The following is an 18437-nucleotide window of genomic DNA, read 5'->3' as shown; positions in this document are numbered from 1 at the left end:
CTCCGAGGTCATAACTCTTGTCATTTGTCATCTGGAAGTGACAAGAGTGCTTCTTGTTGAGCCTCTGGCTGGCGTTCTCAAGATCCCTGGCCTTTCGGGTGGTTCTGACAGGAGTGATCCACTGGGGGTCACAGAGGCCTGTGTGGCTGTGACAGGAGGCTCCGTGTTGGGAGCGCCCTGTCTGGGGAATGGCCCGGGCCCCGGCTGGGCTTCTGCCCTGGCAGGCTTCTGCCCGCTTCATCCCTCCTCTCCCCTCCGCCTCCCCTCCCCTCCCTCTCTGCCTGTCTCCACCAGCGTCCTTGGGGCCCCTGGTGAGATGTCCGAGGGAGTCAGTTCCTGGGAGGGTGAGGAGGCATCCTGCCGCTGGCCCTCCCCCAGGTGCCTCTCTGGTCAAAAGCAGCAGTAACTGGAGGGGCAGGACGAGGAGCGTGCACAGGAGGTCCTTGCTCCCAGCGAGCAGGGGAGGGCTCTGTGTGTCTTTTGTTCCCTGATGCCACCGAGAGCTGCTGCAGGGAGGGCCCGGCGTGCGGACACCCCCTCGATTCAGCCTCGCCAGCTGAGAGCACAGAATAGTCCATACATGGCAGATGGGACCCTCTTGGAGCTCAGAGTCTGAGACCATCTTGCTCCGGGTTTGTGTGGCTTCACAGTGGGTGAATCTGATCTCGGTACCTTAATTCTTACTCACCTACAACCTTAGGAAGTCAGGGGCCCCTCGCACCTACGTGCGCTCCGGGCCCGACTGCGCTGGGCTGCAGGAGGCTTTGCGCCGGCTCTGCTGTTCGCCTTCCCTCTGCCGCTCTAGGCGCAGGTGCAGTGGTTCTGAGCAAACCCAGGCGCCCCAGGGCCCGACCCCTTCGTTCCTCAGGTGTCATTTCAGAGACCTCCATGCTTGTGTTCCTCCGTATGTGAGTGCCTAGGTTCGTAAAATCAAAAACGCCGGGCGCTTCCAGGCAGAGCGTGTGAGATCTGTGGCTGGGGGGTTAGGAGCCAGTGTCTCTGCTACGAGGGGACCCAAAGCCCCCAGACAGCACGGGGCTGGTCCTCTCAAGCCCCCAGGCACCCTTTGAGGCTGGGTCTGGGCCCCGGCGTGGGTGAAGGGCAGCTGGCCCAGGCCCCCTGAGGTGCTTTTGGCCTCCAGGGGGGTCTGTTTTCACAGTGAATGGCCAGATTGGGCTGTAGGTATGGGGGACAGGTGGCCTAGAGGAGGCCGAACCGGAGACCAGGCCTCTGTGCACCAGGCTCTAGGTGCTTCCTGGCACCTGGTGAGAGCTGGATTCCGGAAGCGGCTAGTGGGGAGCGTGCAGCCTGCTGTGGTCAGTCAAGAACAGGACTGTGGGAAGTGTGCACAAGGACACCTGTCCCGGGCAGTTCGGGCTGCTGGAACAAAGGACCACGGACCGGGTGGCTTGTAAACAGTAGGAATGTATCCCCGTGGTTCCGGAGGCTGGACGTCTGAGAAGAGGGTGCCTGGGGGCTGGGTTCTGGTGAGAGCCCCCAGGCGGGTTGCAGCCGGCTGCCTCCCCGCTCTGTCCTTGCATGGAGCGGGGAGAGGACTTGGTTTAACTGTACTTACCTCCTGACGTTCCCATCTCCAAAGGCGGTCACATTAGGGGTTAGGGCTTCAACCTAGGGAAGGGGGGGGACACAGCTCAGTCCACAGCACGTGTCTGTAGGGGCTCACACAGTTCACCGAGGTCGGCCTCTGGCACACGCCCCACTGAGCTCCTTAGGCCTCAGGCTACCCTGTGAAAATCATTCTGCCCCTTTAATCAAGGTTCAGCAAACTTTCTGTGAGTGTTTGCAGGTATGCGGGCCACGTGGTCTCCGTGGGACCACTCTGCTCAGCTGTAGCAGCACCAACACAGTGGTGGGTGTGGCCGTGCCAATAAAACTTTATTTACAGACGGGTCATGGGCCACATTTGGCCCACTTTCTGTCATTGGCCTACCGTCCACCTAAATGACATACCTGCCCAACGAAGAGACTTAGAAAAGTCAACGCACACGAATGGCTTGGCCCCACAGTTGAAAGAGCCATGGTGGGTGTCTGATGAAGGAGCTTGGCTTTTCCTAAAGATTTTTGTTCATGACGGGGGCCTTGTACTTGTGAGCGTGCGTGTTGTATTTCTTGAGATCACAGATCCGTCTCAAGAACGTTTCTGTCATTTACACGGTGCCCCGGACCAAGGCTTAGCAGCGGCGCTGGGCACCGTCGTGCGGATCTGCCCATGGCCATCGAACAGCCTCCTTACGGTTCCTCCTGTGTGCACGTGCGGTCTTGTTGGTACCGAAGGGGAGGCCGGCTCTGCCTGGCTCCTCACTTCCTCGGGGAGGTCCCTGGGAGGCGCGGCGCGGGGACCCGCTTGCCTCAAGTGACGGGAATGGCCAGTGGCCGCGCCTCATCCAGGGTTTGCCAGAGCCGCACCTCCCGCTCCCCCGGGGCTGGCAGCCGGTTCTGGCGGCTGGGGGCTCTGTGCCCTGGCCGTGGTGCAGGGGGCCCCTCAGACCTCCTCCCCATGTTTGTGCCCCATTCTCATCAGAAACTAACGACGCAGCCAGCTCCCTTTGAGGGCACACGCTCTGTGGCGGGTGCTGACGGGGGCGGGGTGTGGGCTGCTAACTTGGGGAGCTGGTAGGAGAGCAGCGGAAACTATCAGCTTGAGTGACTCCAGCAGATCCTTGAAAATGCCTGTCTCCGGTTTGGGAGTGGGACGGCGGGTGGGAGAGGGAGAATGAAAACAGAGCGATTTGCCCAGGCCTTGCCCAGGCCGTCCCGAAGAGCCTACCCCCCTGGCCCCCACTCTGAGCCTCCTTCCCGAGCAGCCCCTGCAGCTTGGAGCCTTTGTGCTTGCCCCGGCCGGCCAGCCAGCTGCAGTGAACCACCAACCTGTGATGGCCCCAGTCACAAGGTACCCGGTGCTGAGGGCTGTTGGGGATCTGGCGCGCTCGGCCCCAGGAGGAGAAGCTGGGTCTTCTTGTCGGCCTTAGCAACCTCACCTCCCTAACTGGCGGGCCGACGGGAGCCCGTGGGTCCGTGTCGCCTGCCCCCCGAGCTCATCTGCCCTGCCGAGGAGGCAATGGGGCCGTGTCCTAAATCCCAGCGGCTGTCGCTCCCCTCCCCCGGACCCAGTGTCTGCTCCCTGGGTGCCCGTGCTGCTCCGGAATCCTCCCCCACGGGCCACAAGCCCCACCGCAGCCAGAACCAGGGGAGAGGGAGTGTGGCTCCAGCCGGGCCGTGGGGCACGGGCCAGCCTCCAGGCCACCCGGCGTTGCTCCTCGGAGCACATCTACGTGTCCCCCTCCGGGGTGCACACAGGTGCCTTTTTTTAATTACTTAAGGAAAAGCAATTGCAGAGCCACTCCATACAAATCCCTTAAGCCGCTGGCGATGGGGGCTCTGGGGAGGCCGGGGCCCGGGCCAGGAATCTGAAACACGGGCACCATCTGTGCTCCCGCCACTCAGAAGCCAAATTACACCGCCAGCCTTTCTCTCCTGCACAATTTTTCATTAAATGAATTGCTTTTGCTGGGAATCGCTTGTCCATAAATATTCCCTCCTGCTTGGTGTGGTCAGGTTATTGCCGTCCCCAAGTCCAAGCTCCCAGATCCAGCCCTGGGGGGGTGGGAGGGAGTGGGGGTGGGAGCTGGGGCTGCAGAAAATTCCTCAGGACACTTCCTGAAGCCCCTCCCGCAGCCCCGACGCACCCACGTAGATGGGGGTCCTCAGTGATGGGGCAAGCATGGAAGGGCTTGTCAGGGCAAGGGGCACGGTTGCTGGATCCAGTTACATCCTTTCCTTCTTGCCATTTCCATTGAGAAAGTGACAGTGAGAGTGACACGGTTGTAAAGGAGGGTGAGATGCGTATTTAAAATGGAAACGTGTTTTAAGCTACGATTTTGGAAATGGGCCTCTCCTAAGCCTGTTTATTTGATAGGGAGGCAGAAAGAGGAGCCGAGAGCGTTCTGAGCAGGCAGGCGTTCAGAGTTGGAGCTGCAGGGGCTGCAATGCAGGTGTCCCGGGCGTGTCCCTGAAGGGTGGCTGCCCTGAGGCCTCTGGTGAGCACTCACAGGACAGGCCTCCCTGGGTATATTTGTCCCCATAAGGAGGCAAGGACTGTGTCCGGTTTAGGCAGGAGGGGCACCCGGAGGTCAAGACCACCTCCTTGGGTCCCCTAGGCCACCTGCTTCCAGGGCCTGCGTTATCCTCCAGAGTCTAGACCAGTCTGCAAACCAGGCCCTGGGCCGAATCCGGCCCTTCACCTGTTTTTGTAAATAAAGTTTTATTGGTACACATATTCGTTTATGTATTACCTATGATATTTCTGAGCCACGGCAGCAGAGTTGGGAGGTTGTGACTGGGCCACTGCCTGGCCCTTTATGGACAGTTTGCAAGCCCTGCCCTAGACCAGTGGCCCCTTAGTTTCTCTCCCTTTTTGCAGTAGGATGATTTTCCAGTCCTATCTTGGTCTCATCCCACAGGTAAGTCGGAGACCAGGGCTGCCTGAGTTCTTCCTGCTGATGGAGGAAGGTCATTGGCTCACTGGCTAGAGCCCAGCTTCTGGAATCTTTAGCTGGCTTTTCTGACCCACGACTTCCCAAGGTGTTAAGTGTCCCTGGGACACCTGCGTGCCTCCTGCATGGTGCCCGGCACTGGGGGCCACCACGATGCGATGACATGGAGGAGAGGCTCCAGGAACATGTGGCTTGTGGGAGTTGTTCAGGGCACAAGAGGGATGGGTCTAGACAGCAGCAGAGGGGACAAGAGGGACCCCATTTCAGCTTGTCCTCGCCATGCTTGTTTGCCCCGTGCTCGAAGCTCCCAGACACAGAGGACCCTCTGCTCCAAGGCAGTATTGCTCCAGGCCCCGTGGTACACTGTGCCCGCCCCCTGCCTCCACGGGCCACTCTCAGTCTGAGTTCTGGCCGCCCTGGGGCAGCCGCTGAGTCTCCAGGTCCTGGCTTCCTCTCCCCAAACCCGCAAGGCAGAGACCGGGAGCAGGCACATATGCGCCCTTGGGTGCCCTGCACCTTCTTAAAATCACTTGTTTCCTCTTTTGCTCTCAGCCTTTTGGGACTGACCGCTCTCCCTTCTTCCTAACTTTCGAAATGACTGCTGTTAGGAAGCACTCCACATGCATTTTGGGGGGGACGCGTGTCCGACAGCTGGCAGGTTTTGGTTAGAGCCGACATGTGGGCAGCTGGAGGTTGGACCCTTGTGACCTGGGGCTCCTGAGCTGCGTCTGTCTGCCTGCTGACCCCCGAGTCCCGCACAAAGGGTCTGCTGTCATATCCCTGGGCCTCGTGCTGGGCGGGGGCTGTGACCCCACAGGAGTGGGCCAGAGGCTCCCACTTGAGGGCACGGCTTCCACTTGGGACGGAAAAGCGCCATTTCTTGTCTGGAGGTAGAGGTTCTAGAAAGGAGAGAGGCCGGGGTGGGACTCACCCTGCCACGGGCTCAGCAGATGTCCCCTGCCCCCCGCAGTGCACGTGCCGGAAGGACATGGTCAAGATCTCCATGGACGTGTTCGTGCGCATCCTGCAGCCAGAGCGGTATGAGCTGTGGAAGCAAGGCAAGGACCTGACAGTGCTCGACCACACCCGGCCCACGGCCCTGAGCAGCCCAGAGCTGAGCACCTGGAGCGCCTCCCGGGCCTCACTCAAGGCCAAGCTCCTACGCAGGTGAGTCACCCAGGAGCCCGAACCACTGCGCCCTGCCTGGTTCTGGTGGTGCTGCCCCAGCCACTCCCACTCTCCACCTGGCTGGTGGCTGCAAGCTGTCCGCCACCGCCTTTCCCCCTCCATATCCCCTCCTCATCCCCTCCTCCTCCTCTCCTCCTCCCCCTCCCTCGCCTCCCCTCCCTTCCTCCTTTCCCTTTCCTTCCTTGCTCTCTTCCTCTCTTCCTCGTCCTGTCTCTTCTGCAAATGTGTTTCTCAGGCCTCGACTTCCCCGAACATGGTCAGTGGGCCTGGGGGCAGGTGGTGTCTGTGTTGTCAGTCAGGTTCCCTCCTACTCCTCGTTCACCAGCTCCTGGGAGGCCAGTCCTTTGGCCCTTGGGCCACACGGTTTCCTCTCTGGGAGGACACAGGCCGTCCCCGTCACTCTTGTGACAATCCTGGACATGGGAGCCCTGTTTCTGCGTGGCAGGGCTGCTCGGGTCCCTTCTTGGCTCCGAGCGATGGTAGGTCTCGTGCTGGAGCCTATGTGGCTGCCACACCCCTGCCCTTTTGCGTCTGTGGATCTCATTTGGCACTTCCAAAATCCTGCTGTTTGGATTCGCGATTATGGCCGTGATGCAGAGTCCTGTCCCCCCACGGATGTCCTTTACACCCCCATCCTGGCTCGGAGGGCCCCTCTCCACAGTGTGGACCCCTCCAGGCCAGCGTGGTCGCCACCGGGCCACATGCCTGGCATTGGGTGGGGGAGAAGGCAAAGCGACAGCACCCTCTTGGCATGTTACCGAGACTATGGGGACGTGGGGGGCGGGTCTGGGCTGAGGAGGAGTCAGCTTGGGGCCAGGAGTGAGACAGCCGGCAGCAGTGCCCGACGGCGCCCCGCTACCCAGAACATCGGTCCCTTGGCTTTTTGTGGGAGCACCCAGGCTCTCCGGGTCTGAGTGCTCTTGGACAGTGTTCCGCCGGATTCCTTCCTGGTGCCCAAAGAACACTCAGCACATCCTTGCTGGGCCCCCAGCCTTGAGCTGGAACCGTGCAGTGCGGGGCCTGACGGGCTCATAGCCGCTCGACAGCATGGAGCTGTAGACAGTGACATTCCGTAAACCAGTGCGCGTGGCGTGTCCCGGTAAAACTTCATTCACGGACGCTGAGATTGGAATTTCATATCATTTTCCCCTGCCGCCAAGTAGGACCACTCTTGTCACTTTGTGAACCATTCGAAAGCGTCATCACCGTCCTTAGCTTGTGGGCGCCGCCAAATCAGGCAGCAGGTGGATCTGTGCTTCGGGGAAAGCTTTTCCACCGGCAGCCACTCCATCAGTTCCAGCTTCATCTTGTCCCCACTGGCCATGGACGGTGTCTCGGGAGGCTGGGACAGAGCCCTCCTTCGGGGAGCCCCATTGGTGGCACTCCCACGCCCTACGGGGACAGACACCCTTGGACCTATTTCTGGGAAAAACCAACCTGGCCGAGGGGCCGTGCCGGCCCAGAGCCTGCCCCCAACCGGGCTGATCTTGCTACCCCGTGTCTGTCTGTGAATCTGTGAATCTTGGGCAGTCTCAGCCTCGCTGCATGGTTTTCCCACCCTGGGACCCCTCTCTCTGAGAATGTTCCGGCAGCTCCGGAATGCTTTCACAGCTGCTCCTGACAGCCTTCGTGAAGGTGAGTCTCTTTTTTCTCTGCTTTCTTTTGTTGTCTGTCCTTTTGATTTCTGGCTCTCCCTGTGTTCCTTGTGGGGAGCAACTTCTGGGTGAGGCCAGCTTGCAACAGAGCGAGGAGTGAGCTGGTGGAAGGCTAGCTCCCAGGCCAGACGCACATTTGCATAATGGCTAATTGATTGTGGCTCAGCCTAATTGGTCAACAGAGCGGATTGCCAATAAACAGGCATCACATCCCAGAAATGGAGTGGCATTAGAGGCTGTCTGAAGAGCCTGCCCAGAGGACAAGGGACCCCAGCCGGCCGGCCCAGAACCTTCTGTGCCAGAGGAAGCACCCTCCACCCCCTCTGCCTGGGCCACCCCCTCACTGTCCCAGCCCCCTTGTCATACACTCTTGCTTTCTGGAGCCTTCCTGTCTTCCATCTCTCCCTCCCTTGCTGCCGACCAGGGGAGCTGTGGTAGGCAGCCAGGGGGACTAGAGTACAAATCAGGCTTGTTCCCAAGGATGGCATTTTCTTTAAAGCCTTTAGTATGTAAAATACGGCTGATTGCCTTCTTTTTCTTTAAAGTCATGGGTTGGAGGGCCTTTCTCAGAAAAAGCGGGCTGGGGACTCAAGGCCAAGCTAGATGCCCCTGCCCCTCGGCCTGAGCTCAGTGACTGTCACGGAGTCCCATGTGACTCTCTCCTGGCCATGTGGTGCTCTGCCCTGACCAGCTGTGCCAGCTCCCCTGAGCCTCAGAGGGTTTGTTCTGGGGGAGGGATGTCTCCCCCTGAGCATCCTTGGCTTGGGCCAGAGAGTGAGGGCGATGCTGGCTCTATCCCCAGACCAGGTCTCTCCCCTTAGCATTGGGGACTCTGGGGCCGGATCACTCTCTGGGAGGGCACGTTCTGGGCACTGTGGGAGGTTAAGGAGTCACCCCGGCCCCCACCCACTCAGTGCCAGGAGCACCCCCAGTTGTGACAACCACAGATGTCCCCAGACATTGTGTAAAATCCCTGAGCAAGGGCATGGCATTGGGGTGGGCTCCTCACCTGCCCACTGTTCCCCTCCATTCTTTGAGTCCCCCTGTGGCCCCTTCTTCTCTGGGACCTACAGCTTCTCCTCGGTCCTTGCTCAGACCAGCTCAGCCAGGCCCCCGCCCCCCAAAGTTTCAGCCTTCTGACAGCGTGCCCCCCCAAACATCGCCTCAGAGCAGAAGCCAGGTGTTGGCCTCTCCGGGAGAAATGATCTGCACCCTACTTGTGGCCCTCCTGTGGATCCACACCGAAATCTGGTCGTGTGAATTGACCCCGCCCCGTGACAAACGCCACGAAGCTGTGACCTTCCTGCCTCTTGATGCGCGGCTCCTTGGGTTAGCATCTCCATGCTCTTCCTCCTCCTGTTCTGAACGAGTAGCCGTTTTCCGGGTGCACACTGTCTTCCTCTCGGCTCCTTGTCACTTCTGACGAGGGCTTTGAGAAACGCCCCGCGTTGACCGCACGTTCCAGCAGGTGTGCGATCCGCCAGCCGCACGCCAGCCTCGCACAACATCCGTGCGGGCCGTGCTCAGCCGTCTGCTGACAGGAAGATGGAGAGGGGCGTGCTCCCTCGCGGGGACCCACGGGTCTCATCCCGCCGCGGCCTCTGCCTGCTCCTGCTGACCTTGACCCCTGTCTGTCCGCCTGGGCCACTCTCCACCCACCACCCTCGCGTCACAATGGAAACAGGGAGCCCAGGTCCAGCCTCCCACCCCTCCGACGCCTGCTGACCCGCAGGCGGCCTGTGTCCCCTCTCCTCCCTGTGCCTGACACCCAGGCTGGAGGTTATCACATCTCTGAGCCCGCTCCCACCAGCCCCCTCCAACCCCAACCCCAGCCCTGCCCTGCTCCTGAGCCCTTTCGCACAGACACACCTCCTGGCCTCTCAGGAGCGAGCCCTGTGACCCTGGGGCCTGTGAGCCCCATGGCCCCAAAGAGCTTGTTGCCCTGGTGGCCCATGTTTCCTCGATTGTTCTCCCCCAGAGCACGCACCACAGTTTCTGAAGGTGAAATCCTTTCCTTGCTCTCGCCTGCTTGTCTCTGGGGGCAGGCAGTGCTGGGGGGTGAATGAGGAGTACGTGTCTTGTGGCTGGTGGGGCGGGGGGGGTGGTGTGGAGAAGGGTCTTGGGCACAGGGCTCCTGGCCCCCTGCTCCTGGATGCAGTGGCCGTGCTGGCCTCGGGGCCTTGGCAGTCCCAGATGCTCCCTGCGGAAGCAGAGGCCCTGGGCAGCGGCCGGTCCTGTCAGAGCTGGCTCCTTGGGTGCTTTGGGCCCTCTGTCGACCAGGCCAGGAGCCACTCGGAGCCTGCCGCCTGGGCAGGGGTCCAAGAGGAGCCCCTCACACTCCCTCTCCTCCCGTCTGAGGTCCAAGGACACCTGCTTCCACACTGAAAACATTAATGTCGGTATTTGGGCTCAGTCCCAGTCTTTGGTTCCCGTGAACTTACGGCAGTGACTCGCAGTCAAGCCTGGAGGGTAAAGTACATGGTTTTTCTCCACCCGCTCCTGAAACACCACCACAACGACCACACAGGAGTGACCGAGAACAGCAGAGGGAAGGCGGCTGCTGAGCCGTGTCCGCAGACTTGGACAGGAAGGAAAGGGAGGGCAAGAGAGCCCCACCTTTGCAGCACAGAGGAAGCTTGGATCCGAGGCCGTGCAGACAGGGAGGAGGCTGGCTCGTGCCGGGAGCTCTGGAAAGGCCTGGGATTCAGAGACACGGGCGCCTCCTGGGCCGGGGACCACAGTGGGCTGGAGGCCAAGTGTGAGGTGCTGCAGGGCTCAGGGCCCCCACCACCCCATCTCCAGCAGAGGATGGGGTGTGAGTGTCTCCAACCAGAGAGAAGAACAGGGCCCACGTAGGAGATGGTGCGGTGAGCCACCAGACACCTGGCCACTCGGGGGTCACTGGGGGTGCACCTGCCGGTGAGGAGAAGCCTGCGCAGCTCGGGGAGAGCTGGCTCCAGGTGGCTAGACAGGTGGGCTGGGAGTCGGCTTGAGGTGTCTCCCAGGGCTGAGAAGTCAAGTGGAGGACAGGGAGATCATGCCACAGAGGCTCCCTGAGCAGCTGGGGCCTCTGTGACGTGTTTCGGAAAGAGAGGAAAGAACATTGCCTGGGACCCAAACACTGCATTTCCAGATTAAAAAGTCTGGCACAGAGGATGAAAATGATCCATACAATGCACACATCACTAGGCAGTTTCACAACTCTCGGGTTAAACAGAAGGTCCCAAAAGCTTCTGAAAGGAACAGCTAGGTCCACATAAAGAACAAGAGATCCTAAAGGCATCGGACTTATGCTACAAGCTAACGTGCAAAGGAACAGCCCTTCAAAAATCAGAAGAGGAATAATTTTCAACCCAAAAGGATGTGCCTAGCCAAATTCCAAACTAAATGTGCAAGGGGATAAAGATCATTCTAGACACGGAAAGCCTCAGATTTCCCTTCTTTCTGAGGAAGCTACTGGAGGATGTGCTCCAGCCAAACAAGGGTATCAACCAAGAAAGATGTCACATCGAGGGACCCAGATCCCACGCAGGAACCTCCTAGGCAGTCTCAAGGGGGCAGGTCCCTGGGTGTCCTCGAGGAGTGTGGGATGCCCTGCGTCAGAGACCACCCACGAGCTTGGAGATCACCAGGAAAGCTAAGCATCTAAGACGGGCCAGTTCCCAACTCCAGGAGGAATGAGTGATCAGCTGCGTCACTCATGGATGAATGACACCTACAGAATCAGGAGAAGGGAAATCTGAATGTCACCACGTTGACCGTGGTGGCAGATGCGGGGAGAGAAGCGGGGGGCCTGGAGGTGGCAGGAGGCCGGGCCACACCCTTCGTGCCTGTGTTTGTGGTGGGGCAGAGACACGTAGAAGCAAATACGAGCGGGGGAGGCAGCTCATCTGGCACGCTGGCCAGGGGGGTGCCGCTGTGGCCAGACTGCATGACCCCGAAGTGCATGGTGGACGCCTCTTCCTGCCACTCCGACAGACTGGCTACACGTTCTTCCAGTGTATGTTTTCACAAGACGGGTATTTTCTTTGCATGCTGACATTCAGCTTGCTTTTCCCACTCTGCGGGGGCGGGGGGGGGTGGCCTTCCACCTATGTCTGTCAGTCTGGCTCCGCCCCGTTCTGGGGGGGTCTCTGCATTAGCAAGGCCTGGCAGGGCTTGGGGTCTGGCACTGCGGCTGCCCAGAACTCTGAGCCCCATGGTGCTTTGGGGGCCGGGGAAGGTCTAGGCTCTCTGGGACGGACAGGACTGCCCCTGGTCGGCCCTGTGAGCAGCGGGCAGCATCCGAGGTGGCCTCCCAGTTCCCAGGGCAGGGAGGGCCGGGGCAGGGGGGCTGCAGGAAACCATGGCCAGGTGAGTTCACAGTAGGAGGACGCCCTTCTGGTGGCTGCTGCCTGGGGCCAGCGTGGGGGCTCGCCCGTGCGCGCCCTGTCCTGCAGCATTCCCAGACCTGGAGAGAAGCCCCTCCTCGGGTGACAGCTGGTGACGCAAGCCAGCTGTGCCCTACTGCTGTCCTGGGGCTTGCTGCCAGCTGGGGCCACATTCCCCAAAGTGGCTCCACGTGGAGGGCCCCCGCCCGGCTCCATGGTGGTAGAATGCGTTCCTCCCCCCCCCCCCCCGCCCATCCCCTGGCTCCCGTGCCCCCTCCTGCCTGGCTCCTTGCCTGCGCGTTCTCCTGCGCCCCCCCCCCCCCCCCCCGCAGTGCACGCCATGATGTGTGTGACGCCATGCCTCTGCCCATGACACTCCCTCCCCCGGAATGCTCCCTGCTTTCCGCCTTTGGTCATTGGAGTGGCTCATGTGCAAGCATCACCCGGGGCTTGTCAGCCTGGCCTTGCCCAGGCTCAGGAGAGATGAGCAGTGGCAAGCCAGGGGCCCTCAAGCGAGGCAGCTGAGCGGTGAGAAGGACCGGCAGCAGTTAGCGTTAGGGGACAGTTAGGAGAGGCCCCCCAGGAGCCAGCAGGGGCAGGCATGGGGAAGGTGGTGAGGCAGCTCTCAGGTCCCTGCGTCCTGGGACAGCAGGGCTGTCGTGGGCACCCCCTGGTGGGAGATGGGGGTCCTGGCATTGGGAGCCCTCAAGGCCTCCCCGGGCCCCCCACCCAGCCCCAGTCACAAGGCCCTGCTTTGCTTGGTGACCTCTTGGTCCTTGGAGGTGCGGCTGCCACGGGGACCCTCATAGGGTCTCCGTGTCCAAACTGACCTTACTGGGGCCACACAGAGAGCCCCTGGAGGGAGGGAAGCCATAGCCAGCGCCTCTCTTGGCATTGCTGACCCTCAGGGAGAAGAAAGGCTAGTGGATTCTGAGGCTTGAGCCTGAGGCCCCACAGGGGTGTCACCCGAACCCCTGGAGGGTGCCAGTGACTTGCCCCAAGCAGGCTTCTCCACATCCCAGCCTCTGTCCCCTCCTTGGAAAGTTCCCAGGGCTGAACAGGGAGGCCCGGGCCGCTGATCTACAGTTCCATCCAGCCTGGTTGTATTCCTTCCTTCCTTTTTAACCGATTCTCTCTGGTTTGCCCTGAGAAGCCGTCTCTGAGCCTCAGGTGACTTCTCACTTGGGGCTGAAAGCCGAGGGCCACCCCCAGATGGTCACAGCCCTGAGCGAGGCTGGGCTCTACCCCGGCGACCGGCGAGTAAGGGACACGGAGCACGGGTTCGGGCAAGTGCCCAAGGCCAGGCCCTTAGACGAGGCGTCCGGGGAGTCAGCAGAAGTGCTAGAGCAAAACTCCCTGACGTTTACGTTCTAGACAAATTAGTCTGAAAGAAAACAGACACTGGAGAAAGACTGAGGAGGACAGAAAGGCCAGTCTAGAAAGGAAGAAAGAGCAGACCAGGAGGCCGGGGCCGCCGTAAGTCCACCTTGTCCCTGTGTGCAGGCATCTCCACCCGCCCCCCTGCCTCTGCCCCCCCCCTCCCCGCCCCCGAGCCAGCGTCCCCCACCATCCCACCTCCTGGTCATCAGCACCCGCTTTGCCCCAGTGGCCCCCGGGCCTGTCCCCCCTCCACATCCCCAACCCCCGAGCCAGCCGCGCTGGCCCTGGGCCCTGTGACTTTGGGGCACCCTCCGGGGCTCTGTTCTGCCAGCCGGGTGGTGGGGCACACAGATGGGACTTCTCCCAGTCACTTGACCTCCTGTCTGATGACCGTCCCTCTCCAGGTCCCACCGGAAAAGGAGCCAGCCTAAGAAGCCCAAACCGGAAGACCCTAAGTCGCCAGGGGAGGGGGCCACCGGGGCCACCCTCCTGGAGGAGCCTGGCGGCCTGAAGGAGGAGGCCTCGCAGGAGGCGGACGCCGAGGAGGAGGAGGAGGAGCCGCAGCCAGCGCCACCGCAGGGTCGGGAGGCTGAGGCCACGGAAGGTCAGTCAGGCCTGGGGGTCTCCTTCCTGACCCCCAGCTGCCGGGAGGAGCCAGCGGTCACCGTGGCCACAGGGTCCCCGCTCTTGGGAGTCCGATCCAGTTGCTTCCTCACCCGGCTGGCTGGCATTATGGGGGTGCGGTGGGGAGGGGTCTCGGAAACATGCCCTGACCCCGTACGGGGCCTTGGAGTGCTGGCATAGGGAACTGTGCGAGCTGGAAAGGTGCCCCGTGCCGACAGTTTGTGGTGCTGCCGCTTTGTCATTGTCCTCGTTGACACCTTCAGCTGCTCCCCTGTGTGCACACGGCAGGTGCTCCCCAGGGGTGAGGGGACGCCGGACTGGGCTGGATGGCAGATCATCCTGGCAGCCGCACCTTGCAGAGGTCACCAGAAGGTCCCGCCTGGGTCCTCTGTCTCCGACTTGGAGGCTGGTTGTTGGGACAAGTGAGCCCAGCGTGGCCCTGCTTGCCTCGTGCCTCTACATCGCTGGGATGCCCCCCGTGGCTGCCGACGAAGGTGATGTGACACCCAGGGGACTCTCTGCCCCGGGGCGCAGTCTGAGGCCCAGATGAGGTGCTGCTCAGCACACAGGCCGCGGCACCCCCAGCATGCCCACGGGCTGGTGGTAAGGCTCCCGTCAGGGAGCAGCTGTGGGGCTCCCTGCAAGCAGCGTTTTCAAGAAGATGCCACTTGTAATAAATGCTGCCAAAAAGTGAAGCACCTTGGAGTAAACCCAACGGAAAACGAAAGATCTTTACTGAAGAAATTGGAGACGTTTTGACAAGGAAGAATCGCCTTTATATAAACGCAGCGACGTGTGTTGGAGAGCTTCCTGATGGGAAGACACGGTTTCCTTCCAGTGCTGTTCCAGTTCACGCAGCCCCTTCCAGTACAGATGGAGGGCGAGGGGTCCAAAGGAGAGGGGTCAGCAGAGGCCAGCCTGCCCGACCAGACATGAGACTGGCCGTCGGCAAGCAGGAAGGACGGGCGCGAGGGCCCTTGGCCGTGCGAGTGGCAGAAATGGGGGCCGCCGCTCTTTGTCCTGGGGCGGGTGGTGACTCTCAGACGTAGCCTCGGATGTCACAGGGCACACACCATTTGTTTCAAGTTCAGAACACACGCCCAGCTGGACGGTGCAGTTTAGGGGGTGCTCGGGTCCGCAGAGGCAGCCGTAACGAAGCCCCCGAGCTGCGGGCTTCCGCGGCAGGACTTCGCGGCCTCACCGCTCTGGAGGCCAGAAGTCCGAGTTCTGGGGTTAGGACTTCACAACGGGAATTTGCGGAGCACAGGGAGAAAGCATGGCTGAAATCAGAGGAGGAAACACAGCGCCCCCCCCGTCCCCCCGGCCACCTCAGGTGGCTCCCGGTGCGGGTGGGGTGTGGGGCACGTAGGTGTTCCCTCGCAGTGGGCCTCTAGGCCCTGCACGCCTGTCGTGTGTGCCCTGGGACCTAAGAAGTGGGTGTGACCAAACACATAGCCCGTCACATGGGTCCCGTGGCCAGAGCCTGGGCTGTGTTGGGTAAATCATGATTTCTCTGAGCTGGGCTTTGGGGTCCAGAGCCTGGGGTCTCATCAGGTGTTTGCATCTGAACCTGGAGGCCATGCAGCCACAGGGAGAGTAAGGGAGGAGCGTGCCATGTGGCCCGTCTGGGGCTCTGGCCCGAGGAGTTGGGAGACTCCGCAGGCCGCCGCGGACGGGGCTGGTGAGGGCGGGGGCAGCGAGTGACCTGTCCTCCGGGCCTGGGTCAAACGAGAGACATCGTCCCCAGTGCTGGGGCACGGGGTCAGGCTGGCTGAGGGACAAGCCGCCCGTGGGGGTTGGTGGTAGGGAACTTGGTTCCAGTTTGACGAGGCTCTTTGCCTGAGTAGGAATGGCTCACTGAGGCCCGGCTGGGAGCCCGCGGGGACTCCTCAGCTGAGCGCGTCGGGTGGTCAGGAGAGATGAGGGTTTCAGTGGGGCCCTCCTGGGGAGCGTCGGAAGGAGACCTCGCAGCCCAGTGGCATCTCTGCTCCCTGCTGAGCAGACTGGCCTGAGGCTGGCCGGGGGACAGCCCGGAGGACAGATACACTTGTGGTCATGCACCAGCGCCCGCCGACCCTGCTCACCCAGCTGCTTAGCGAAGGAATGATGGCTCTCTTCTGTTAACTTAATTTTAATGGATCTTTACCCAGATCTGCTGACTCTTTAAAGACAACCGCCTCCCACCCACGCCCACCACCCACTGCGTGGACTGTCACCAGCTCTTGGCCGTCTGTGCCCAGTCCCATCTTGGGGGCGCCGGGGGCCTGGTCTCCCCGAGTCTCGGGATTCCCAGCGAGAGCTGGCCTGCGGAGGCCCCTTTTCCAGTGAGCCTCCGGCTCTTCTCCCGTTTCCTTGTCTGAGGTGGAAGCGGGGGGGCTCCGTGTCCCCCGAGAGTAACCCTCGCAAGCTGCAGACCGAACTCAGGCCGCCCAGAAGGGGCCGTGCACAGCAGTCGCCTCCTTCCCAGCATCTGCAGCCCCACCCTGTCCTCTTCCCCAGTCTCACCCTGGGACCCCATCAGCTTCTTGGGGCACATGGATCCCAGGAAGGGCGGGGCGGTGTCTGCTCAGGGCCAGCACACTCCCCCATTCCAGACACGCCATCCCTGCTCCACGCCAGAGCTGGAGGAAGGGGGATCGGGGCTGCGTGGCCTCCTTAGAGAGGAAGCGGTCCCTCTGGGCTGCCGGATGTGGCGGCCACAGCCCCATGACACGGGCAGAAGCGTCCTGTGAGCCATCCTCAAGCCGTTGAATAAACAAGTGCTCACAGTCAGGGGCGATGGCAAATTCACGTCCGGGGAACGAGTGGAAGATTTTAAAGTGCTTTCTAGGCTTCCTTTAACACCCACTTAATGTCCCTAAAAGCTCTAAGTGCTGAGGATCATCTTGTGCACGAGCAGTAGGCATTTTGTTTTGGGTTTGCACAGCGACAACAGTGAACGCCGTCACTTCCGCACAGCATGCTGGCGGAGGTGGTGGGCAGGCATGGAGGCGCCTGGGGCTCTGCATGGGACGGGGCGGGGACTGACCGTCCCCAGGAGGAAGCCTCCTCAGGGCTGTGAGGGGCCAGGGCTGGTTGCTGGGGTCCCCCACCCCACTCTCGCGGCCAGGCTGTCCGGGAAGAGCCCCTTGCCCTGGGGCACCTGGACCAGCAGCCTCCTCCCACACCCACCCCTGACCTCGGGGGTCCGGAGCCGAAGGGAGAAAGGCAGCCCGTGTCCGCCCTGGTTTGCTGGGTCAGCAGGGGCTCCCTCCTCCTGGAGGGTCACAGCCATCTCACGGGAGCTCATCCCCCCGGCCCCCCCCGTGGCTCGGTACGGCCGCGGTCCCTTCTCAAAGTGGGGGCAGCGCCGGGACCCAGGAGCGCTGATTCTACCACTGTGCCGTCTGTCGTCCCTCCCAGGTCGAGTGTGCGGCAAGGGACCCCACCCTGAGGTCCAGACTGGCTCTAGACCCTGGGCCGTCACCTCTCAGGCCCTCAAGGAGCTTGGCCTAGCCCCGGGGCTCAGGGGCAGTGCACAGTGATGGAGCCGCGGGGGTCAGGAGTGGCCTGACCGTGTGTGATGGGTGTTCAGGCGGCTACACCCAGCAGGGGATGGAGGCCGGGCCTTAGTGTATGAGGGGCTATGCGTTATGCTTGGACGTGTGTCCGGTCACACAGGACACACGTCCCCAGCACAGTCCAGCCAGGCCTCAGCCACAGGCGTGCCCTGCCTCAGGCTCTGCAGGGGAAGAGTGTGGCATCGGTGGGAGTGGCCTGGACTCTGGGGACCAGGACCAGCTCTCCCAGGCGGGGGTGGGGGGAGGTCCCTAAAGCGGGCAGCAACTTGGGGCACCACCCTGCTGGTTCCCCAGGCCTCCTTCCATGAGCAGCATCCCCGCAGACACTGAGCTCAGGGGCCTGGACCTGCCAGGCGCTCTGGTGCGCTCCTGTTGGTGAACTTTGGGGCCGTAGAGGTGTGCTCCCCAACCAGGCAGGCCTTTCACATCTAAGGCTGGGGTGGGGGTGGGGGCTTGGCTGTGACTTACCCCGCCCCTCAGAAAAAGTGCTGGAGGAGCCTCAGCTTGAGTGTGGGGGGTGGTCCCTGCCATTCTCGGGGGGAGGGAGAGGCTCACCTGCTGGGGAGACCCCTGGCTGGGACCCTCAGCCCTGTCCGTGTGACTGTCGCCTGCGCCATTTCAAAGTTTCCTCAGGCCCAGGCAGGGGTGGGGCTTGACAGGGTCCCAAGGGTGAGACCCCTACGCTGGGCCTGTGGTGGTTCCCACGGTGAGGACAGAGCCCCGAGCACCTAGGTGTCCTTCCCTGCTGCTGACTTGTCCCCTAAAACGGCCCTCTGGGTGTGTCCTCCCATGGTTTCCCAGAGTCTAGGACGTGGGAAGAGGCCGGGCATGTTGCTTTTTGACAGCAGAGCTTCTTGCTCCCGCGTAAGCAGTAAGTAGGTCCCCCTGTCCTCAGGCAGGGGAGAGCTTAGCTTGATTTCCATTCGAGGGGTCGGCCCTGTCAGGGCGGAAGGAAGGAGTATCGGGTTTCCTTAGAGAACAGAGCTGTTTATTGCAAAGTGCCTTTTACACAGATAGGACAGCTCCTTTGCCCTTTCTGTAAATTAGTAGAACCACCAATCGGCCTTGCCACTCGCCTGTGGGGCCTGATGTCCTGGGGCCCTGCGCCATCCCTGCCCCCATCTCACCCTCCAGCCCCGACTCTCC

General features: G+C 61.6%; 1 protein-coding gene across 1 annotated transcript in view; it reads left to right on the top strand.

Annotated features, from left to right (window-relative positions):
* Window positions 1-18437, top strand: part of KDM4B (lysine demethylase 4B) — a 134763-nt gene that overhangs the window by 97704 nt on the left and 18622 nt on the right. Inside the window, 3 exon segments of the mRNA XM_044916750.1 lie at window positions 5485-5681; window positions 13102-13203; window positions 13512-13711. Of these exon segments, the coding sequence (XP_044772685.1) occupies window positions 5485-5681; window positions 13102-13203; window positions 13512-13711 (499 nt within the window).

Source organism: Neomonachus schauinslandi, chromosome 1 (assembly GCF_002201575.2).
Source record: "Neomonachus schauinslandi chromosome 1, ASM220157v2, whole genome shotgun sequence".
Lineage (NCBI taxonomy): Eukaryota > Metazoa > Chordata > Mammalia > Carnivora > Phocidae > Neomonachus > Neomonachus schauinslandi.
This window is presented reverse-complemented; position numbering and strand designations above follow the sequence as displayed.